The 26371-nt window shown below is 32.9% G+C and overlaps 1 protein-coding gene across 4 annotated transcripts; it reads right to left on the reverse strand.

Moving 5' to 3' along the window:
• Positions 1 to 665: 665 nt before the first annotated feature.
• On the reverse strand, positions 666 to 24350 carry Gyg (glycogenin 1). Of its 4 annotated transcripts, none has more exons than XR_011446996.1 (10): positions 24183 to 24350; positions 11861 to 11996; positions 10991 to 11165; positions 10412 to 10701; positions 10119 to 10299; positions 7650 to 8666; positions 6764 to 6970; positions 6492 to 6591; positions 5903 to 5978; positions 3988 to 4077 (listed from the first exon to the last, which is right to left on the reverse strand). XR_011446996.1 is itself a non-coding variant. In XM_070296421.1 (10 exons), exons 1-9 carry the CDS (start codon positions 24187 to 24189, stop codon positions 6410 to 6412), a joined length of 2124 nt encoding a protein of 707 aa, XP_070152522.1. In that variant the 5' UTR covers positions 24190 to 24350; the 3' UTR covers positions 5912 to 5978; positions 6395 to 6409. The 4 variants fall into 4 exon arrangements, 3 of the variants coding, with proteins under 3 accessions (XP_070152515.1, XP_070152516.1, XP_070152522.1); XM_070296421.1 differs by lacking the exon at positions 3988 to 4077 and adding an exon at positions 6395 to 6420 and having other exon boundaries at positions 5912 to 5978; XM_070296414.1 differs by lacking the exon at positions 5903 to 5978 and having other exon boundaries at positions 666 to 4077; positions 24183 to 24348.
• Positions 24351 to 26371: the final 2021 nt, after the last annotated feature.

Below are 26371 nucleotides of genomic sequence, written 5' to 3' on the forward strand. Positions count from 1 at the left end.
AAAATCTCGCGAACCCGAAAATTCTGATGAAATTTTGATGAAACTTTACACACATATTGGGAGGAGGTGGAGGGAGGGGGGGGGGGGGAAATAGATGAATTTAGAAATTTCCAGTTGCGGCTTAAAAACAATTTTAAGGGGTGAAATGACATCTCATATGTGGAGCGGTTTTTTGCTTTTCGCGATATATCTCGAAAATTATTCGAGAAATGTTTCATACAAAAGTTTCATGGTAAAAACATGTCTATTTAATCACATTAATAAAATTCCGAAAAAAAAAAAAAAAAAAAAAATTCTTTTTCAGATTTTTCCCCTTGTTAGTCTTTGACTCTCTACTGCCAAAACGATTAATTTGCGAACCAGAGTTTATTGACAAAATTGATTCGATTTTGGTATTCTTTATGACTACCTAAAGTTTGTCGGTCTAATTCTAAGATACCCTATATACATGCGTATTCGGTAAAGCGAGATATCCAGATAGTTAAGTTTGTCGAGAGCAGATCTTGTTAAAGTATCCGCTACGAATTTTGTCGGCAAAGTGCCAGCGATAATCTAACAGAATCTGCTCTGTTACTAATCTATGCCCATCATATCTTTACTAACAGATACTAAAAAATTTCTCTTGCTGGACTCGATTGTCTGGAACAATAATAAATTTCTCGTTGACGATACACATTTTATTAAAGATAAATCTTGTTACAAATCTTGCATTATAGATGCATCTTTGGAGTATCTCCTATCACTTTCTTCTTTCAAACATTTAGATTTTAGATCGATAACAAAATTACATTATTATATATATAGAAGTCTTCTTTTTTTAAATTACCATTAAAAAGCTTTCAGTGTATTACATACTATATTGCAATAAATTCTCTTGAAAGAGTAGTGTTGTACGCATTTTAAAAAAATTATTTGCTTAAATCTAAATTAGAGTAAGGAAAGAATTTGTACATATATCTGTGTGTTTGTGTGTGTCATGAGAAAGGTGTATATTTCCTGAAAATATCAACAAAACAGAGTAAAAATACACACTGAAAAATATAATTTAATATATATATATAAATATATGTGTGTATATATATATGTATATATATATAAAATAAACGGTTAAGATTCCTCGCGTAATATCTCAGTTGCCATTTTCGCAAAGCGTTGCGTTATTCTCGTATGTGTAATATAAATTAGCATGCTTTCTCTCCCTCTTTTCGTTTCTCGATGAAACTGTAATTCATCAATTGAAGATCTCCTTTTTTAATTTTTCATTTCGTTCGATCGATATAAATAAGCAATGATAAGACTTGTGTTATTACAATGTATATAGAGGAATTATATAGTGTTCCGGAATGAAACTGAAACACTTTACCAGCGTACTTCCGAGCACGCTGACAAAGTTTATTGCTTTCGCTCCGAAACACCCTATATACATTGTATAACATACATATATAAAACGTAAAATCTTCGCGGTAATTTCACAAATGATGATTGGCGTTCGATTCGCGTAAATTTTAATAAACATGATTCAATAGAACTGATCAATCATAGTTGGTTTTCTCTTCTTCTTGCAATTTATCAAATTTATTATTACTGAAGTAAATAGACAGATATAAAATACTCGCTCACGATAGGACATTCAAGTTCGCGTTGCTCGGGCAAGGCACAGCAGGTTGCATCGTAACCCATATTATATCATATACGGAATATGCGAGAGCCCGTTTGAATAACGTCAGACATGAGAAAACGATAATTACACAAATAAAAATGAGTAGAGTATATATCAATAAAAAAAAGAAAAAGAGAGATATAAGACAAGTGTGGAGTAAGGCGTTGATATAAATAAGAATTATGTATTGCGGCGATTAAACTTTCCGTATCGCTCGATACTTCTGGCGAATATCTCGGTATCAAGCTCAATGGCGATATAGAAACTTTCTCTTGCGAGATATATTAAAAGTATCAAAAAACTGTGTAACAGACTAGCAAGTATAATCTTCTATTACCAAGTGTTCTTTAATCCTTTCGAGATGGCGTTCGGCTGTATTATATAGTTGACAGTTTTTATCACTGTCTTTTTTAGCAAGCTATTGAATCTCAATAGCTAATCAAGCCGTTTCTCAACGAAATTTCAAATCTTAAGAAAACTATTTAAAAAAATTTGAGCGCGAAAGTATTTAGTTTCTCAGCAACGTGAAATCTCGAAAAGGTTAAAGCTCTGAACTTCGATGTATCCCCGTCCATCGGGAACGATTAAGGACATCTTCCCGATCTCTCGGATTTTCGCATTATTACGTATCGTCATTGTCGATTCGGATCACTCTTCCGTCTCGGATTTCTTGCCGATCGTTCCTTTCCCGTTGGTACTCTTCGTCTTTCGCTTGGGCGGAACAGGCGCGTCGGAGGCGACGGCAGCGGCGTTGGCTGATGACGACGGCGGCGGCGGGGTCTCCGGCACACTTGTGTCGGTTTCTAGAGTCTGTCCGGTCTTCGCGCTGATCTTCTTCGTAACTTTCACGGTCTTTTTTGGCTTGCTCTGGGAACCGTCCGCGGCGGTTGCGCCCTCCGCCGTGGTCGATGAAATCTCCTCAGGTTTCGTTTTCGGTTTCTTCACTACCTTCTTTACCGTCTTCTTCGCCGCTTTTTTGTCCGCACCTTCTCCATCCACACCATCCGGCGAATCAGACTTCTTTAGGCTCTTCTTCCCAGCTTGCTTTTCTTCCGCCTCCTGCGTGCTCTCTACAGACGGACTGGTCGGCGGTGTAGCCTCGATCACCGTCGGCGTCGATGGGATATTGAGTGCTTTCGCTTCAGTAAGTTCTTCCGCCAAACTTGGCTCGGCAATCTCTGATGTCTCTGGAATTTTGCTAGACGATTTCGTTATTACTGCTGCTTCCGTTATTTCGATTTGCTTAATTTGTTCGGTAGACTCTGCCGTTTCTGCTTTTATAATTTGCTCTGCGGATTTCGCTTCTGCCGCTTCTATTTTTACAATTTGCGTTGGAGACTTTGGTTCCGGTGCTTCTATTGTTCCATCAACTTGTTCCGTGAGTTCCGCTGATTTTTCCATTTTTACAGATGATGTTTCTGGAGACATGACGCTGCTAACGGATTCTTCTATCTTCTCTACAACAGCCGATAATGTTTCTGATGGTGCATCTTTTGTGATAACTAAATCATTTGCGAGTTCTTTTACCTGTCGAGCGGAAGGGTCAGCACTTTCTGATAAATTGGCAACTACAGTTGCGATATCATCGTGTTTCTCACAAACCGATCCGTTCAATTGAACAGGTTTTGTGATCGCTGCGGGAACGATATCCGTGGATTCATGCACGGCTGTGACCGTCGTAGCAATTGCTTGATCGCGCATGGTTACAGCCGCGCCTGACACGGACTCTTTGGGTTCCGCCTGAAGAACCGATTCCGCTACCTGGATAGGCACGGGACTCACGGTGGAAATTTCAGAAGCCGCCAGCAGCATCTCTATGTGCTGCTCACGCGGATCTATCGTGAGAGGTTGCGTTATATCGGATTCGATAACATGTTTCTCGGTTTCTTTCTCGGACGCTTCGCTCGTTATACAAGCAGCTATATTCTGTGGGCTATCTACGCTAATCTCAGTGGTTTTAAGCTCCGTTGCATCTTGAGTAACGGAAGCTGGAGTTGCTAGTTTCATCTCAATAAGCGTGCTCTCAATTTGCGTAACAGGCGTAATTACATCTTTCTTAGAGACGACATCTACCAAGAGACATGTTGATGCTTGTGAATCAACTTGTTGCGTTTCGACATTGGCTTGAGACGCCGATTCTTGGGTAGAAGACAATTCAGTATTTGTTTCGCATAATTTTCTGTCTGTTGGTTTTGCGTTTTCTATCGCGGCCGGTTGCATCGGCTCGCTTGACACCTTTATTGCAGCAGTTTGTACCGTGACACTTTCTTCGGAAGGTAACACAGATGTTTTCTGCTCAGAGGATTGCGCGATGGTGACGCTTTCGTCACTGATTTCACACGTAGTTTGCGCCGTCGAAAGCTTTTCCTCGGAAATTTCGCATACTAGAGATTGCGTTGGATTCTTGTCCGCCTTATCTGGATGAAGGGAGAAGAGAACATGACAGATATATAAATAGTCAGACAAATATTTATAAAAGTATACAGAGAAAACTATTCTAATAAAAAATTGCATTATGCAAAGAAATCGTGCAAAAATTCTATACGATAAATACTGTTTCTTATTAATTCAAATAGGAATAAAAATATCGATTAATGCGAGAAACAACGACATACTCGTATTTACAGATGTTACATTTTTTAACCTTCTTAGGCAAGATAGGCAATGACGATCATGATTCTATTCCCATATATTAAAATACGCTACGAGTTTGAACAGTGCAATGTGCTCAAGTGAAAACAAGAACTATGAAGAAATGAATGCATTGGTAATAATACATATTTGACAATATGTATGATTTTAACATATATGTGAAACATATAAATAATGCTCATGTGCTCATTATTAATGTAAAGCGTATAAAGCGTAATCGATGTAACTTAATATTTTGCATACATAATGCATAGCAATTTTAAAGCATATAAATAAAAATTATTTTGCAGCAAGTTAAAGAAGTGATGTTCCAGAAAATGTTCAATTAGTAAACAATTGAAATAGATAATCTATAAAACAGGCATGCTATTATGTTTTTCAATTATGTTCATATACGAAAGCATAAGTATTTTCCTAGTATTTGTATTAAATTGTATCTCACACATTTTGTTCGTATATATACGGGGTGTCCCATTTTAAAAGTTCCACCCTCATAACTTTTCAGGATCAACGTTTGAGGAAAACGACTCGGATAAAAGTTGTAGAGAACAAAGGGGGCTATCTAATAGTGACTTTGGATTTGACATTAAAGGTCATTTTCAAGGTTATTTGAAGGTCAACTTTCGTTTTTTAAATGGAACTCCCTATTTTTCATTACATATTCTTGTAGCTTATCTCGAGAGCTTTCCAAAACACTATAATAAAGTATTTTTTCATTAAGTACTTTTTGAGTTATTTTATATTTTAATCTGACATATTTTGATATAAAAAATAAAATATTTTGTAAAATATTCAGTTTTCGATAATTTTACCGTAATACTTCTACGTACAGAATAATAAGACAAACTAATTAGTGCCAAAAAAAACAAATGATTGTTTTTAAGAAAATTATTTACAATGTATTTTTTTAAACAATTATTTGTTTTTTTTTTTTATACTAATTGATTTGTCTCATTATTCTGTACATAGAAGTATTACGGTAAGGTTATCAAAAATTAAATATTTTACGAGATATTTAATTTTTTATATCAAAATATGTCAGATTAAAATATAAAATAACTCAAAAAGTACTTAATAAAAAAATACTTTATTATAGTGTTTTGGAAAGCTCTCGAGATAAGCTACAAGAATATGTAATGAAAAATAGGGGGTTCCATTTAAAAAACAGAAGTTGACCTTCAAATGACCTTTAATGTCAAATCCAAGGTCATTATTAGATAGCCCCCTTTGTTCCCTACAACTTTTATCCGAGTCGTTTTCCTTCAAACGTTGATCCTGAAAAGTTATGAGGATAGAACTTTTAAAACGGGACGCCCTGTATATACATTTAATTTTACAAATGTAAATAATTTGTTAATTTAAAAATATGACATTTATAAAGTTTTTCGTATTATATAAAAATGAGATAAAATTCAATATATATAAGAATAAAGAAATAATTGCATTTATACATTTTATAAGCTAATTTAGTATATGATATAATTTTGGAAGGTATCATAATCTTACATAATTCTGTCATTTAAAGTAAGGATAAAGAAAAAAAGAAGTAATGATACGATGATGTTTTGTGTGAGCGCATAAAATATTTACCCCATTAAAGCAAAACGACAATACAAGATGCAGCAATGCTATGGCGCCAGGATCTGTTAGTTGCTGTCCTCTGTTCCTGTTTCAAACACTCAAACTAGATCAATTGTATTAACAAGAGATATCAATTTTTTTTTCTTTTTGTATGTTCGGAATATCGCAACAAATTAAATATCACGTCCCAATATAAACATCTCGATTTTCAATCGTTTCCTCGCTTGATATAACGTCTTCAAATCGAAACTGTGAAAGTGAATACCGCATGCTGTATTAAGTGAAACGAAAAAAACAAACAAAAACGCAAAGCATCTCGAGGAAACGGTTAATGGCTTTTTGCATTGTGAGAGCACATTGAATTATTTTAATATCTCGCAAATCTCTTTATTTTAACAACTCGTGAAAAGTGCTCGTCGAGCTGTCGACGACAAAAGTGTCGTTATCTCAGTATCTGGTGTGTGCACGAAACATTTTTTAATTTAAAATACATAAGATTACCTGTGTAATCCCGATTCATGAATGCGCTTGAAATATTTGTTACGATTTTATTTAGAATATATGTTTTTTCAATTACGTATATAAGAGAGAGACATACCAACTGATTTATTTACTTCGACATCTATAGGTGTAACAGTCTTTAGCTCAGCAGACTCATCGTCAGCAGTAGCGACGCTTTCCTTTGATTCAGCAACATCCTACAAGTATTTGTCAGTGATATGAATTATTCATCACCAGAACTCGATCTTCATTGTAGCTTACACAACTTTTGCGGAATTTAACTACTTGCTTGATTGATTTTAATGATTACGATTCAGAAACTTCCGAATTTTGCTAATTGCATAAGTATTTCATTTAATATAAAGCTACCTCTTTAAGTGGAGATGGTTGACGTTGCGGCGAAAGAGAAAGTGTCTCGCAAATCTTTTTCCATATATTGTCGAAGCGGTCGCGACCCATGTAGTCGATCTGTCCCTGCTCCCAGCTCTGCTTCCTCATATGCTCCTCCAAGGCTATTTGCTCGGCGCTCCTCGCTTCGCCCAACGTCAACTGAGCCAAGGCACCGGCGATACCCATCTGTACAATTAAAACAAATATTCCTTCATCTTAGACTATTCGGGATATCGAGGAGAATCAGCTAATGTAAAAATGACAACGTATAGGCTACGATAAACACACGAACATTACAACATATTTTCATCTCTTCCATATTCCTCAGGACAAACCATATTTATAATACAAGACTAATGCTACTTACACTTTAAAGCACGATGCACGAGAGTATCACAAGTATACAATGGGGAAGTAATATGGGGTTAGTGCATAAAGACAAATTGAAGACTAATAATCATTTTTTAGAAAATAAACGTAATTATCTATCTTATCTCTGATGAAAATGTGCATGTAACAGTAATAACAGTAATAAATAAATAACAAACAAAATGATTTCAGGCATATGATATAAAGTGTATATACTATTACTCTATATACAATGAATATTCCCAATAAAAGTGCAAGTAATGTCCCAAGCATTATTAAAACAAATGATGAATATATATGAACGGTATAACAATACACCATGTAATTGGAAAAAATTCTTTTTACAATAATAAAATTACAATTGTATTATGATATAATTGTAAACTTTCGTTTTTAGTAAAACAAATATATTTCCGAAAATATGTACATAAGCGTACAATAACAAAAATGTATTTAACGCGAATTTAAAAAAAAAGATGCGGGAACAATTACTTACATTTGCATTGTCTAGATGTTCCGTTATATTCGGGTCAGATCGCATGGCTACATTGTGGTGATCTGTACAAGGTGTAGGAGAGGAAGGGTGGAAATTAATCCTCTGAGTGTCTGTTTGTTTATTTGCAATTTCCGACGATTGCTCACTATTTTTCTCGTTACTTTGACGACAGTGAGATGTAAAATTATCTTGAGCCCTATTTTGGATATGATGCTGCGGATGGGAATCGTTATGAGAAACAGTATGACTTTGATAATCTACATGAGCAGTTTGGTCACTAGCGTATTGCGCGTGTTTTTCGGTAGAATACGGTTGTTCGTGAACCGATTGATGCTGGATATGATGATCATTCATTTTATAATAATCATGCTGATAAGATTGTCTAGAATGCTGATGATGCTCGTTATGTTGTCTCTGTTCATTATAATGATGTGGCTCATTATGGTGTCTTTGCTCATGATGATGTTGTTCATATTGTTCATTATGCTGTTTTTGCTCTTTGTGTCCATATTGCTCGGGATGGTGTCTCTGTTCACTCGGCTGATATTGTTGCCAATAATCTTCAGTGTGTTGTACTTGTCTTTGACTATGACTCTCTTCAGAATGAGAAGTTGCATGTTCTCGGTGTTGATTATGTTCAGTATTCGTAGGATGCAAACTATGTTGTGTTTGTTTAAGACCATAAGAAGAATGTTGCTCGTAGTGAAATTGTTGATTGTGTTCAAATTTAGATGTATTGTGATGATTTTCATGATCAACATCCGCAGCTTCTTTCTCATATCCTGTTCCACAATAATAATTATCATTCTTGTCACTCAATGCACTTTCATTGGTTGGAAACGAATCATTCTGTGGAGAGTATTCCTCCCAGGGATCTTTAAATTCTGAGAAATCCGGTGTTCGAGAATAAACGTCATTACGGTTTATTGTATCAGAATAAATGGAAATATCGGAAACGGGAGGTAAGTAGGACGAGGAAGCAAATGCGTGCCAAATTGGAGCCAATGTGCTGGTGGCCTATGCAAGCATCATGCCAAAACAGAAAAATGCACACTCAATGGGTTAGTACTGAACTAACGATAAGTATTGGCAGTGTCCATTTTTCTTATATACAGTGTCATGTTTTTCATACTATATACATATTTGATATTACACAATTTTTGATTATGTAAAATTTTATTTTACGATAAATACGTATTATATCAATAGCTTCTCAAAGTGCCATATGCATAATATTCATGCTCGATTCATTTATTAAAAACAATGCAACAATTACAAATAATGCAATTAAGCATTAATATATAGTGACTGACTTAAATCTTTACAGTTGAATAAGAGTTACAAGTGAATAAGTTAGAAAACACAAAAAAATCAAATTAAAAAAAATAGACACTGGGATAGAATCATAGAAAAATCTGTTATATTAATAGCCACATTAATCATTTGGAAGATTTCTATTAGATGAAGTAATAAATAAACATTAGCTTTTCAAATTACATTTCTTAAATACAAGAATATAGTTTTGATATAAAATTATATTGAAAAAAATGTAGCTATTAATATATATTATTTACAATATTTACAAAGAAAAAGTAAATCAAAAATATACCTTGAATCCCACGACTTAAAATATAATAATTAAATATTTTTTTCTTTCTAAGAAATATAGGGTTCAAAATATATCAAAAATACAGAAAAAATGTATGCACTTTTTCATTATATAAAGATAAAGCAAAGAAGACCTAACTATATAATTATATAAGCTTTCATACAGCATTAAAAAATCATTAAGAAATATGCAAGCAAAAAAATTTCAAATTTGTTTGGCTATATCTGTAAAAAAAAAAAAAAAAAAAAAAAAAAAAAAAAAAAAAAAAAAAAACGTGAATGCAACTCGTTGTAACTCATATTCGCGAGCAAAAATTTTGAAAAGTTCATAATAATGAAAACAATCAATCGATAAAAACAATTTCAGAATTACATCGTGAGGCTATATTTTATATAAAATATGTGGTACATTAAAATAAAACATATTTGTTGAAATGCTAAAGTAAAATTTCATAAAGTAAAATTCATATACAGAAAATAATTTATCATAAAACAACTACGAGCATTAGAGGCGCATATAGTAGAGAGTCTTACCCTTATCATATTTATAATTGAACATAATTGCTCACTGTTTTGCTTGTAAATAAAATAAATGCGCAAGTGTAAGAAAAAAGTTGCGATATTTTTTATTTCTTATAGCCAAAAAATATGCACAAATATAATAAAATAGTTATATATAATTATTAGAAATTATATATAATTATTAAAATATTCATATCATTTACGTATGTAAGAGAAATCTTTTTATTGGAAATATAAAATATAAAAATAATTGTGCGGTTGTAGCGTCATTTAGAAATATCACTCGTCATTTTAGAGTATTAAACGCACACTATTCTCAAATGGATTAATAAAGCTTACCATGGAGGGTGATAGCTGTGGATGCACTTGCTCACAGAATATGTTCCACCACACTTGCAACAGCGGTTGCAAATGCACAGATCCTGGCGGTGGTTGAACGATACCGGTTAAGGTATCGAAATACTGTAACCAGGGTTTCGTTATGCCAATAAAGTGTATAATTCTCACATCCTCGCCAAATCTAAAAAAAATACATATATATACATATGAACAAATAAATTATCAAGTAAAAAAAAATTTTTTTTTAATTAAAAAATTTTATTATGGCGAGTCGAAAAAATGCGATCACTTACTGCTTAAATGCAGGTAGATACGAATACGTCGCGGTGGAACACATGTTGTAAATAAATGGTAGATGTTTGGAGATGTCCTTAGAGGCCCAATCACTGAAGTACATATTTAATAAGCCTTGATCGCCTCCATCGAACGAGCCCTTGGCCGCGGCAAACGCAGTGATTGACGCGAACGTTTGTTGAGACGGTCTGAATACAAATACTCCGGAATTGAAGCAATCAGGCCAGCCGACATCGGGCGCAGCCGATAATTCTTCGCGCTCGAATAGTTCATCGCAATTTCGTACCACCTAGAAATAAATATACTTGATAGCTTTATCAATTCATTATAAATATCAAAGCTCTAATTCTAATTTATTTTTTATTGTAAGATTAATTTTTATAAATTATAAATTAATATGTACATATATATATATAATTCACTTTTCATACATGTTATAACAAAAAATGGATGGTATAAAATAAAATTTTAATTTTAGTTCTCCAGCTCTAATCACAGCTTGAATTTCATTTATTGTAGAGAGATATAAGATAATATAAATTAAAATATACAGCACAAAAGATTTTAGCGTTACTCACAAGCGCATCTGCATCAATGAACACACATTTCTCGTATTGAGTTAGCCTCCAACAATGTAATTTGGTAAAAGTGATGCCCAATTCTGGTCTAGCCAGTAAGGCCAAATTTGCCTCGTCTTTCGAATCGAGAACATTAACTTCCTGCACCAAGGAGAATACTGCCGCCAATTTTTCTCTAAGACAAGAAACATGCTTATTTGAATTATGTTACAGCATTTTACAATTAGAATCTGCCCAATGTCATTATACAAAGTGTTTCAGACTATCGTTCACCCCTTTTTTATTGTGAAAAAAGATGGTGCTAAGAAATTGGGACAAACATGTTTACCATAAAAGCCTATCTGAAGTTTCTGATGATGGTACTTTTATTTCTAGGAAATCCCCGGAAATACCGGAAACCCAAGGTAACTTATGCTCTATTTTGACATTTAAAATTTTTAAATTGCCCCCGGTTTTCGGTATTTCCGGGGGTTTCCCAAAAATGAAAGTACCATCATCAAAAACTTCAGATAGACTTTTATGGTAAATATGGTATGGTATGTTTATCCCAACTTCCTAGCACATTCCCTTTTTAAAATAAAAGGGGTAGACATGGGTGATCTGAAACACCTCTATAGACAAAATGATTTAAATATCCAAACCACAGACGTGATATGATACATATTGATAGATTTAATATTCTTTAAAATTTTGGAATTTTATATGTATGACTCACGATAATAATACATCGTTTACGAAAATGACAGAAATTTCTAATAAACTTAATAAATTCTGATAAAAAAAGAATATACGAGTCTTTCGTTTCAATCACAAACAAATGTTCAAGAATCAAATAAATACAATATTGAACTCGGACATCTCGAACGATACCTCATCGTTGCCGTTACTCCGGGAGTGATCAGACAAGCCAGCTCATACTTGGTGCCGACCCGACGTAGGGAGTGCGCCAGGACCAATGCTCCCAAAGAATAGGCATCGTTTGTAGCCAATGTAACCCATGCATATCCTAAAAGACGAAGGAAAATATGTAATGGAACGCTTGGCGCATTCGCTTCTATTAGACGGCACCTAAATCGAGTCTATTTTCGACTCTTGGCAAAATCCACGTATATTATTGCATCCAGTGAATATGTCCAGAACGCGCGCATGCGATAGAATTAATAGCAGTGTCATTTTCGCCCAAGGGTATTTCAATTTCTACATCCGAAAGTTCATATAGATATTTAAAACTGATTTAAAAATTTTTATTCATATTCTAGAAAAAAATATGTAAAATATTTATTTTGAAAATAAAAATAAAACTAAGTTTTGAAGTAATCAGATTTTAATGAAATGCAAAAATGCTGATTTTTCCATGGAATGCACACAAAAAGATGCTAATACCTATTTTCATAAGTTTCAGGAAAAAAATAAGCTTAAAACACTCACTCGAGAGAAATACATAAATGACATATAATCGGTATGTAAATACTTTGTTTTTACCGGATGTCCTTCACAGCTCAATTTCGCAATAATACGAGGAAGACTATGTTTGAAGACAATTGTGATTCCGCACACTGATAAGCGCCGGTCCTCACAGTGTTAAGCTGATCTCACCGATTCTTGAATTAACCGCGATTCTTAAATTATCTTACGTAAGCGTAATAAAAGATAGGCGATTGAATTATGCCAACGAACTCCATGAAGTTCAAAGTTCAAAAGTTGTTATCGAGCATTCTCAACGCAGACGTGCACTTTTACGAATATTATTATCTTAAAATTGTCGAAAAAAAAATTTCATATACTGTGCACAAATCCGCTGTATAAGCAAAGCGTCTACTTAAATATTGTAAAAGGATTCCTTGAAAATTCCCTGATCTTCTAGGTATTTTTGTTCAAAATTCCAGGTAAAGAAAATATTTTAAAGATTTTTTGATGCAAGTTCAAAAAATAAATATTTTTATTGTACGTGTTTTCTAATGCTTTTCACTCATACAAAGGAAAAACACAAAGCCAACTTAAGTTTCAAGTGCTAGATTTACAAATGTACTAAAACAAATTGAAGTTTTCGTTAAGATGAAAATTTTTAATTCGCATAATATTTTCATTTTTTATCACTAAAAATTAAAATAGAGAATATGTATTGCATATTCAATATTTCATTAAGATATTGAATATATAAACAGAAATAGATATATATTTATTATATTGGGTGATTGAATAAGTTCGTGCCCGATTTAAATATAAACTTCAATAGATTATATTTTAGAGATAACACTTTTATTAATCAATTATATAGTCTCCATTCTTTTCTACAATGGTTTTTCAACGATCTATAAGCTTGTCGATTCCATTTTTGAAGAAAGAACTTGGTTTTTCTTGAAAAAAGTTTGTAAAGTGGTTTTCGACAGCTTTCTCGGAATTGAGATTCTTGCCATTTAAACTATTCTGCAAAGACCGGAACAGATAAAAATCTGAAGGCGCAACACCTTCATCGGATGCAAGCCAGCCTTTGCTACGGGTTCTGCTCCTTCAGCTGCTGTTTTCCATGTCCGCTTTCGCTGTACGTTTTTGTAGAGAATCCACTTTTCATCGCCTGTTACCATTCGATCTAAAAAAGGCTCTTTTTTGTTACGCTCGAGAAGAGAAAGAGCTACAGTCATGCGGTTTAGCTTATTCCTTTCAGTCAGGAGATGCGGCACCCACGTATCAAGCTTGGAAATGTATCCAAGTTTTTTTAAATGACGAAAAGCGGTTGAATTATCAATGTTCAGCCTCTCAGCAATATCCTCAGTTGTAATCCTTGGGTTTCTTTCCACCAAGGCATGCACAATGTCATCATCAATGCCAGAAGGCCGTCCAGAGCGGGGTTGATCCTCCATGTTGAAATCACCATTTCGAAATCTGCCAAACCACTTTTTGACTGTTCGGAGAGCAGGAGCGCGGTCCAAATAAACGCTTTGAATATTTTTTTGTGCAATCTCAACATTCACGCCTTTCCGAAATTCATATAGCATTACATGCCGCAAATGCACCTTTTCGTTCTCCATTTTTAATGATTTCTCTTATGCACAAATAGACTTATCTGAACAATATCTGACGCTAAATTGACATAAGACAACGTCATCTATTCGGTGTAAGCAACAATTACCACACGAAAACAATAGAACTCCGCCATGCAGTAACTTAATGCCATCTATGAAAATCGGGCACGAACTTATGCAATCATCCAATATATTATAAAATATAATATATCATATATATATCCAATATAATATATTTTAAACACACATAATTCACAATTTGGCTTATTGACGGATTGCAGATTGCTTACAGTATAAAAGCAAGATTATTAAAGAGAGAATTTTTTTAAAAATCCTAATAAAATTCCACGAGAGTTCCCTCATCTCTTCAGGTAGAAAAAAATTCCTTGAGAGTTCCAAGTTTTCTATGCTTTTCCAGGCGGTAGACACCCTGATAAGTATTCGATCGATTTGAGAAACGTCCATGATTTTACAAGCGACGAATAAAAATGATTCTTGTCTTGCACAAAGAATATAGATTTGTCAATTATAATTATTGACCGGATAATTAAAAAAAAAATCCGATACGTTCGATCTACCAATTTTCTTTCACAAAAATGCAGAACAATGCAAACAGAGAGGTGTTAAACGAAAAGAAAAATTATACAAAACGAAAGTAACATTGGCAGTCTTCCAACCCTTCGGATGTATAATTAGATCTTTCTCGTATTTGACCTCACTTCCTCTCGACTCGATACTAGAAGGCTCCAATTATATGTAATTATCTTTGACGATGCGTTTATATGTTCACTATTGCGTTATACAACACATCATGGAGCGACCGATCATATATTTTTAAAGAAAAAAAAAATCTTTCTTCATTACCAGCAAATTATATATGTTTGGTGAAGAAATTGTATAAAATAAAATAATCTATAATAGTTCTTCATAGAAAAGCGTTTAAAAATAAATTCTAAACTTTTTAAATCATTGGCATAGATCTGTACATAATGATGATTCAAATAAATGTGAGTACATTATTTTCGTGCACGACGCATTATGCAAATCCTCGCTCTAACTAGCTGATATTAAGGCGCGCAAAAATTTTTACCTACGCAAAACGGAAACTTGGCAAGATGGAGAGATGCAGATCGCGAATATTGCGCGTTACTTTCTTGCAAGCGCAAAATTCACTGTCTATTTATTTATAAAGCTATACTATTTCTATTTCGCCTGATATCGTTCCGCGCGTAGGTATCGAATTTTGGCTGCGCTTTATTTTTCCCCTGGATAAAACACGTCAACTATTCTTAGGCGGATCTCTACGACTCGAACGCATGCTGCACAATCGTTTTCTAAAGACGGGGAAAGGAGTGTTTTCAAAATCACAAGATGTGTCGACGCTGCAATTTAATATTTTGCCGCATAATCTTTAAGGATATACATATGTATCATATGCAGGGTTGGGAAAGTTACTTTATAAAAGTAACTCGTTACCGTTACCGTTATTTTTTCTAAAAAGTAACTCGTTACCGTTACTCGTTACCAATTTTAAAAAGTAACTCGTTACCGTTACAGTTACTAAAAAGTAACAAGTCGTTACAATTTCCGTTACTTTTTTACAATACAAATTAATAAATTATTTTGCATAAGAAAAACTTTTAAAAAATTGTAAGCAAGATTTCATTCAAGGTTTATTACAAAATAAATGATTAAATTTTATCGAAATTCTTTATTAATTTTTAATAAAATTTGTTGCTCCATAGTATCATCATTTAAATGCCCTCTTTGTGGTGTTAATACAGAGCCACCGATGCTAAACATTCTTTCTACAGATGCACTGCTTGGTAGAGCTGTATTATATTTAATAAAAAGTTTTTTAAGTTTTGGATAATCGTTTAACATTTCTATATTACAATTATTTGATTTTAAAAACCGTTGCAATTCTTCTTGTTCAGATTCATTTTGCACAGTTTTTTGCTCAAAAATGAAAAAATCATCGTGATCGTCAGATTTTCCAGCTTTTGAAGAATTTTCAGTTGATCGGATTCCCAATAAATCCTCCAAGTAATTTTCAGCACGTTTTCTTTTTTCTCCGGCTAACCAGTTTAACTTAAATTTTGGATGTAAACATGCTGCTATTATTATTTCTTCTGTTTCAAATATTGTACGAAATCTAAAATCAAATATAGTAAATTAAGCGACATTGTTTGTTTTATTGAAATTAATACTTTTGAATCAATAGTTTAAAATAAAATAATATTTTTCAATTAAATCCTTATTTAAAATTAAATAACATATGTATTAATCAAATTAATAAGTTATCTTTTATTTAAACCTTGCTGAATAGCTTCAACTAATGAATGGCAATCTATAAGGTCAGATTTATTGAGATTTTCTAATTTTCGTTGCAAGGTACTTAGAACTGGTAGTAAATGAGAGCTCTGCTTTTCCGAAAAGATAAAGCTCTCATTGGATATCGCGCGTCGCGTCATCGCACTGGTCTGCAAGAGCCATAAGTTGATCAATCACATTCAAGCATTTTTACAACATAATAAGAATGCTAATTGCTCGATTTGCTTACGGCTTTACGGTTAAGATAAAAATTTTATCACGCACAATAGCAAGAATAATATCTTAAATAAATAAAAAAATTTGAAAAAAGTAACGATAAAAGTAACTGTTAAATTCGTTACTCGTTACCGAAAAATGTAACGAAGTTACTTTTTCCGTTACAAATAAAATTTGTAACGCCATTACCAGCATATTGACAAAAGCATAAAAATTTCGTACGCTGTTCTACTACTATATCTTCTGAGTATCTGTGCAAAATCTGAGCATCTTAACGAAAATTAATGGAGGATTAATTGACAAGGAGAAATTATTGTCAGTGAAATAAAAATTTTCACATATATTAAGGAAATTTTAATAAATATTTGTGCGAAATTTGATTTAAATCCACTTACTCGTTTAAAAGTTATTTACTAAAAATTGTAGAAAAAAATACTTATTATAACCCGAAATCTCTCGGTAAATTCTTTTTCTTCTTCCAGTTGATTTTAGAAGGTATTCACGATCGAAAGTTTTTGTCATAAAATGAGGGAAATATTAATTACATGTATTTTCTTTTACGAAAACGTCTAAAAACCATAGTATTTCGTGATTGACTTTGATTCTTTTCATAATGCGAGTTTATTTATTTGATTTTTCAAAAAGTATAAACGTAAGAAATATATTTTCTTTTTTTAATTTTCACAGTTTTTTACTATTAATGTACAGCCAAAAATCCTTAAATTCGCTTATCGCGTTTGTACGATTGTAAAAAGATGAAATATTTTGCTGAATTATACATGATAATTATGCTCTCCAAGTATGTTAAATTTAACGTATTTGTATCCATTCTCTCTCTCTCTGTTATGATTCAATAAAGATAATAACAAATAAAAAGACAAAATGATATAAGATGGGCAAGTATTAATGGATAATGTATATTATCGGTGCAAAGTTCGTTTATCGGAGAGGATCACTGGACAATATTTACTAGTAAATGTAAATAATATTTACTAGTAAAATATCAGGAGACTGATGACGAGGACTGATGATGATTATATAAAATGTGAAATACAGCGAGAGTAGTGGATATACGGGGTGTTTTAAATCCAACTTTGAAAATATTCTAGACAGAGATATTTGACAAACGTGAAAAAGAAGATTTATCGATCAATTAATTTTCTTTTAATAAAAATATCGTTGCCACAATATTGAATCGCATTTTGTTCAGAATAATTTTTTGCGTCAAGATCTACTTATCCTCGTAACTGTTGCGTATGATGCGAATTAGAGACTTGCCAAATAACGCCAAGCACAAGATAACCTTGCGGATGAGGAAGAATGTCATCATGTGTACACGTGACATAAAGACATCGATCGCACCGTATATGATAAACTGCACGAGTCTTTAATTCTTTTTAATTTCCCAAAAGTTGTCATGCTCGTACAAAGTATATGCGGTCGAAGGTGTATGTTAAGGTGGGTATACACTTAGCGAACGAACACCGAATGAACGGCGATTGCGAACGTTCGGTTGTTATCATTCAGCAGATATATATGCTAAAGCGAATGCGAACAGAACGTTCGATTCGCATTCGGTTCGATTTCTTCATGAGGCGGTACATCAAAGACAATTCGTGCGAGAAAAACGTTCAAAACGTTTCGCATTCGCTGTTCGTTCGGTGTTCGTTCGCTAAGTGTATACCCACCTTAAGACGTTCGCATTCGCTGTTCGTTCGGTGTTCGTCCGCTAAGTGTATACCCACCTTTAGAATCTAGAGCAGATAAATGTTGGAGATGAATAATAATGAATCACGAGGGAGAAAGAAAGAGGGAGAGCGGAAAGAGGAAGAGAATCAAAGGCAAGACGAGAATGAGGAGGATCGGATTTCTGGCTGCCGGTGTTCTCGATAACATTTAAAGCTGTGGCTCTTCCTACTGTTTATATATAATTTCATATATTTCTGAGAAATATGTGTCATATCTAATTAGATTTATCGCAGAAAATATATTTTGTTTATCCACTTACCACTTCCATTTGTCAAAAATTAAATTTTCTATGAATCAAAATAACGCGAAACGTAAAAAAGCACACGAAGTGGAATAAAAAAATTTACAAAAATCATTAGTTTTTGTAATTTGATTGATTTAGAGAGGGAGAGAGAAAGATTTTTAATTAAAGAATATAATTGACGAAATATTTAGAATTAAAAATTATAGAATAAAATTACTAGTGAAATATATTTAAGATCCAAAATAAATGTGGTATCTTTTCGCAATCGATTGTAAGAAAATCGTCTGGCAAAATAGAAATTTTTCGTTAGAATTCTTCTATCTAATTTTGAAGAGGAATGGTTAATCTTCTACTCGAAGTGTGTGTAAAAGATATTTTTCGTGCATAAATTACGATGGGAGATGCGAGACGTTTTAGGACCCCCGCTATATTTAATGTCGCGCTCTGACGAGGGTTAATTTTCTCTTTGAGAGACGCAGAGGTGAAGTTTTCAACGTATAACATTATGGTGCGAGAGTATCCGAAACCCGAGGAGGCAGAATGCCGGCATAGGTTTATATTTATACAAACCGCTCTCCAGCTCTTATAATAGCGAGCCGACCTCGCATTTGCGGCGAAATGCATTCATATACCTTGTCTTAGGTCAAGCGCTTATGTCTCGGGGAACTGAATCGATTATTTCATTATAAAATTTCTGCGTGTATACAGAAATCGTCGCTCAAGAATAGCGATGCGGAAATCCGATTTTCTCAATACAAAAATATTTAATATCGATTGCGAGCAAAATCAGGGTGTTTATCCAAAGCTTGTAAAAAAATTCCCTAAGAATTCCCTGAATTTTCAGGTAATTTATTCAAAATTCTATGTAAAGTTAGAGAATTTTTAGATGGAGTATTTTAAAATAAATTTTTTAGTATGCGTTTTCTACAGGGTGTCTATCCAAAGCTTGTAAAAAAATTCCCTAAGAATTCCCTGAATTTTCAGGTAATTTGTTCAAAATTCTATGTAAAATTAGAGAATTTTTAGATGGAGTATTTTAAAATAAATTTTTAGTATGCGTTTTCTACAGGGTGTTTATCCAAAGCTTGTAAAAAAATTCCCTAAGAATTCCCTGAATTTTCAGGTAATTTATTCAAAATTCTATGTAAAATTAGAGAATTTTTAGATGGAGTATTTTAAAATAAATTTTTTAGTATGCGTTTTCTACAGGGTGTCTATCCAAAGCTTGTAAAAAAATTCCCTAAGAATTCCCTGAATTTTCAGGTAATTTGTTCAAAATTCTATGTAAAATTAGAGAATTTTTAGATGGAGTATTTTAAAATAAATTTTTAGTATGCGTTTTCTACAGGGTGTTTATCCAAAGCTTGTAAAAAAATTCCCTAAGAATTCCCTGAATTTTCAGGTAATTCATTCAAAATTACACGTAAAATTAGAGAATTTTTAGATGGAATATTTCAAAATAAATTTTTTGGTGTGCGTTTTTTACAGGGTGTCTATCCAAAGCTTGTAAAAAAATTCCCTAAGAATTCCCTGAATTTTCAGGTAATTTGTTCAAAATTCTATGTAAAATTAGAGAATTTTTAGATGGAGTATTTTAAAATAAATTTTTAGTATGCGTTTTCTACAGGGTGTTTATCCAAAGCTTGTAAAAAAATTCCCTAAGAATTCCCTGAATTTTCAGGTAATTCGATCAAAATTCCAGGTAAAATTAGAGAATTTTTAGATGGAATATTTTAAAATAAATTTTTTAGTGTGCGTTTTCTACAGGGTGTCTATCCAAAGCTTGTAAAAAAATTCCCTAAGAATTCTCTGAATTTTCAGGTAATTCGTTCAAAATTCTAGGTAAAATTAAAGAATTTTTAGATAAAATATTTTAAAATAAATTTTTTAGTGTGCGTTTTCTACGGGGTGTCTATCCAAAGCTTGTAAAAAAATTCCCTAAGAATTCCCTGAATTTTCAGGTAATTCGTTCCAGGTAAAATTAAAGAATTTTTAGATGGAATTCTTTAAAATAAGATTTTTTGTACGCGTTTTCTAATGCTTTTCACTCATGCAAAGGAAAAATAAACCATATTTAAATTTCAAATATTAGATTAAAAAATGTTCTGAAAAGAACTGAATGACTTTTGTAAGATAAGCATTTTTCACTTGGATAATATTTTTATTTTCTATCATTAATTATAATTCTTACAATAAAAAATGTGTATTTAATATTTTTTGCTATGACAATGAACATATAATCAAAGGGAAAAATATATATTTGAAACATATAATTCACAATCATTGGCCAATCAGATTGCCGATGCTTGTAATACAAGAACAAAATGATCAAAGAATTTTTGAAAAAATTTCCCGAGTAAATTTTCATGAGGATTACTTGATTTTTCAAGATAGAAACGAAATCCCTGAAAATTTCAGGTTTTCCAGGAAGGTTTTTCCAGGGAGTCGACCTGAAAATCAAAAATTAATGATCGAAAATTCTGCAAATTAATTAAATTACTACTGATGTATATATATATATTTATTTATTTTACTTTTATTATTATTATTTCTAAATTAAAATCTTCACATCCTAGAAATAAAAGAAAAGATAAATATGTAATTATCAGTTGCAATAGATAACAATAATAAAATTCGTAATATAATTACGTCGCAATTTTGTTTTTTTTTTCTAATTTAGATGCTGATCTCATATTTTCTTCTTTTTTCAATTTAAATGCTAACTGCTATTCTCTTTATGTATATAGGTTGTTCCGACAACAAGAATATGACAGCATTCGCGCCAGATTTTTAATACTGAAGCCCAAATTCCTGATCCAATGCAGACAAGGTCAAGATTGAGATCGTATAAAAATAGTACACCTTGCTGTCGATAAAGGTTCAATGAACCTGACTAGATTACTCGTGCCAAATTTCTTATAAATATTGATTTTTTAAATATATGATTATTGTACACTTCATTTATAGCAGGATTCTATTCGTTTATTTGAAAATGATTACACGCAAGAATTTTCAGAGAAGAATATTTTTCGCTTAAAATGACCAGCTTAAGAAAATTTTTTGATAAATAAATAGATTAATAAATATAATATTTCTTTAACAAAATTTAATTGAAATTTATTCACGTATATTTCGAGCAATATTAATAATTGTGCAAATATCATAATATGTGCTATAATAGAAAAATATTGGAATAGAAAGTTATTGGAATCTTCTGTTTCAAAAGCAAGAAATATTGCTAATATATCAGATATATTTCTATAAAAATATTCTAATCATCCAGTATTTAACAAACAACTTTTTCAAAATAAGAAAATTATAAATCCTATTTTTCTTGATATTAATAATTTCTTATTTTTAATTTCACGCAAAAAGAAATATTTCTGTTATCATTAAAATAGTTTGCGACGATCGATAAGCGTAGTGCCCTCGGAAGCTCTCAATTATATATGTTATTGTTATAATTGATATGCCATCTTGAGACACTCGAGACTAGTATGCTAACAATTGTAACGAGACCAATCAAAACTTATATTTCTCTCTCTCTCTCTCTCTCTCTCTCTCTCTCTCTTTCACTCTCTTTTATACATGATAAAATATATTCCAGATTAATGATTTCAACAGTCATTTAATTTTCGATACATCCAAATATTTCCTGACAAATGCAATAAAATAACAACAGCAACAGCAATGTTAAAAATTAATCGAATATTATTTTTTACGTTAAAACTATTTCTCTTGCTCGTAATTCAAATCAATATTTGCAAACAATTATATTTAAGTGAGAAATTTATTTTTTATAATATCGATAGTTCATTTTCTTTCCCCGTGTGAATATATTAATGGATTTGTATTCTAAACAAAGCTGTCGTGATACGAGAAAAACGCACCCCTGTGTGTGTGCGTGTATAATTTGGGCGCATCCTAAATATACCGACGATACGTATGTCGGTCCGATGAATTCTTTCTGGCAGATATTCAAACTAATCGCCACCTGCGCGAACAATCGGATAGCGACGAGAGACATTGTAACGTGCAACAGCAACGAAATCTTTTCCGATCGTCTAGAGTACACCGAGACGAATCGTTGTCAAAAAATAAATAAAAATAAGCGTCCCCGCGCGCGCGCTCTCACCGAACGGTTTGGCAAGGAGCCGCCGAATTTCTCTTCCCCCTCAGCAACAGCCAGGAATAAACTTTAGAGATACCGCCGACGACGGTGACTTATTTTATTTCGTGCAATAAGGAATCCAACGTCTCCCAGTAAAAAGAAAAGGACGCGGAATGCAGTTAAATTTTCCCCGCTGCCATTTTCGACCAACTTTTACGTCTCGAGATATCTTCTCTCTCTCTCTTTTCGTTCGTCAATTATATGACCAATTAGCATTGATGGCTTACGAGAAAGTGATAATTATAATAGGATCGAGTGTACGATTTCTCTTTAAATCGATAATACTCATCTCGCAATATTATTCCCTCGGAGACATTATTTTTTAAGATAAGCATGACACATTTATATATATATATATAATATGTGTGTGTGTGTGTGTGTGTGTGTGTGATAATACAGGGTGTTCCAAATCACAGGTCGATCAACTTAATCTTATAGAAAATTGAATTTGGAACGAAAAAATTTTTCTATAAATATAGATTTGGTAATACTTCGTCAAAAAATTATAACTAATAAACTCTCTATATAAGTAATTAAGATACAAGTTATGATCAAAATTTAATAAAAACGTTTTTATATTTGCATTTGCAATTTACATAAAAACTATCGAAAGATGGTTTTTTTTTCAAGTTTCCGTTTTTTTTTCTCTTTCGTTGTTTTGAACTTATCTTCTTTCGAACGCCTTATCAGAATTAAATGAAATTAGTGTAATTTAGTTTGTTATTTAATCACCCATCAGATTTATTTCGTTACTTTTTTTCAAACGAATGAAGGATTTTGAAGTTATTTTTAAAAATCATCAAAAAACATGATTTTTTAATGTTTATCAGCTATAACCTTTTAACAAAGCGATCTATGTTTATCCGAACTTTTTTGTTCCAAATTCAATTTCCTATAAAATCCTGAAGTTTCATTTACCTGGGACACCCTGTATATTCAATAAACAATCCTGCAAATCTGTTCCTTTGAGCGGCAGCAACTTCCTTATCTCTTTCTCCAAATTCGATATATTTTTTTTTTTTTTTTTCAAATGTATTTAATGTTATTAAATCTCTCTTATTCGGGACGATCAATTTTTAAATTGCCGCCATTTTCTTTGACGCAGGCGCGCCGACACCTGAAACCGGGCGCGAATTCCGCGGATGAAAAAAATAAAAACAGTTGTGTCAAAAAAAGCGCAATACTCGTTGCTGTTCATACGAATGAACAAAAATTCTTGCGGACAAAAATCTGTTTTTCGAAAAATCGATCGCACACGGTATATCGAACCGATCGCGCGAGAAGAAGAAGAGGTTAACGCACGAACATCGACAAGATGAAAATCCGAACGACACGAAGGTCATTGGGTCAAGACTCAAGACCGGCGAGCAAAGTTATCGGCCGGCTAACTCTAAGCCGGAGTTAACTGAACGCAATCGCGCGATAGGTTAATTCTTAACAGTAAATGAGACTTACCTCCCATGATTGATGTTTACTAGTGAGAGAATTCGGGCGTTCGTCTTTTTGGATCGAGATCGGGAGGAATCGAAGAATCCGTACACACCCACCACTTGCCGGCACTGACCGATGGAACAGGAACGATCGTCTGCACTCTGTCAGCGCCACAACGCGAGTGACGTTGAGACGAAGTGACGATCTGATGATCTGAGATCTGACCGCGACGCGGCACTGCTGCTGCGCGAGACATACCCCCTCTACTGGTTCTTCCCATTCAACTCTTACCTCCCGCGGCAATTTTAAATACTGACCGATGTCACCGATAAGATATTTCATTAAAGATGACCGATGGTCACTTGACATCGATGAGATATCGATGAACTTTACGTAACGGGACGCGATGGGACGTGAAGTAACGTAAAACCTAAACACAATGTTTTTTTATGTTGTCGATTACGACTGACTTCAATGTAACGTAAAATAAATATTAGAACTTAACGTGACGTGAAAGATTGCCAATGTCAAGCTTTGACGTCGCGTTCCGTCAAGTCGGGCTGTCGATCAACGACGTTTTATTAGAGTGTGTGAGGGCGCATCTCGAAATATATGATAAAGGAAATGCAGGATTCAAAAATGCCGCAATAAAAGATACTGCATAGAAGATTGTGGCCGAAACAATAAATGGTAGATTATACTTATGTATAATCTATTAATATATATATATATAATATATATTCCCAGACAGCACAAAACATCCTCAGGATCATCCTGAATATGTCCAGGACGGTTCAGGACATTTGTAGGATGTTTGAAGATATTATTATAAATATATTTATAAAAGTTTAATATGCATACATAATTATTTTTAGTTGTGTCGGCTATTTTATATAATTTAGAAATCTTAAGTATTATAATAAGTATTAATGTCCTATAAATGTCCACTGGATAACCCCTGGATGTCTGTAGGATATATCTGCCCTGTCTATTATATTGGATGTCTTTTGGATTTCCAGAGGGCATATACATGTGCAATTAATTGTTAACATTAATTTCGTTTAATATTAATAATTGAATTTCATGCGCACATTTTCATATATCCAAAATTATTATTTATTTAATATTTCATGAGAAATGTTACTGTCCGCAACATTCCAAAAACTTTACAAAAAATAGTATTCAACCGCTAGTTTGTTTGTTTACCGCTATGCGACGCGCAAACTCGTATTTGAGATTTGGTCATGAGAATTATATAAAGCTTGCAAAGAGCAACTGACAGGAAATTACAAATGTAATTATTTTTTATCAGTTCAATTTCTGATGCAATCCCAACATAGGGAATTCAGATATTGGATTGTTTAGAAAATATTACACAACTCAAACCCGGGAGCCAAACCTAAAATATTCATGTACAGCACGAAAGCCTCAAATATTAAAGAACGGTGAACTATTTTTAATATTAGATTTTTAATATTGGCAGTAAATAACAAAACATAATTTTAATTTATATTTAAATTTTAAAATTTGCTCCTTGAAACATACGAAAAATATCCCTAACATATCCTATAAAAATCCTTAGGATGTTCCACAGGATCTCCCTGGATTCTCCAGAGGTTAATATACGGCTATCATTTACTCTTCCTCAGGACATCCAGAGGAGATCCGAGGATTACAATGGGATATCCTGAGGATATCCTACATGTATGTCCTGGATGCCCTTTGGACGTCCTAAGGACATCCTTGTGCTGTCTGGGTTAATTATTTACGTTACTTATTACATTACATTACATATGTGTAATGTAATGTAATAAGACATTCATTCTTGTGTAAATAAAAAAAAAGTCCGGATCATGAAAACGGAGTTCCTTTAATAGGTTAAATCCTAACCTAACCAAACTGGATTCTTCTCCGAAAAATCTCCCTCACACCAATGGTTCGTATTCGTTTTTTCTTACGCAGTTTCAGATACAAATATCCGGCCAAAATTAAATTAAAAAATTGATAATACTGCCTCATGGTAGAATTCATTTTTCAATTTAAATCGCTTTTCACGATACGTTACGGCGATCGTAATTTGAAAGACGTATTCAATCATTTACGTTAACATTACGTCACGTTACATTACGTCCCGTCGCGTCCCGTTACGTAAAGTTCATTGTAACCGCGGCTTTATGGGATTTAGCGTGATAGGAAGAAAAATTCGCTGTGCG

This window comes from Polyergus mexicanus, unplaced genomic scaffold, assembly GCF_030449975.1.
Source record: "Polyergus mexicanus isolate NDT 795.1 unplaced genomic scaffold, iyPolMexi1.0 SCAF_1, whole genome shotgun sequence".
NCBI lineage: Eukaryota > Metazoa > Arthropoda > Insecta > Hymenoptera > Formicidae > Polyergus > Polyergus mexicanus.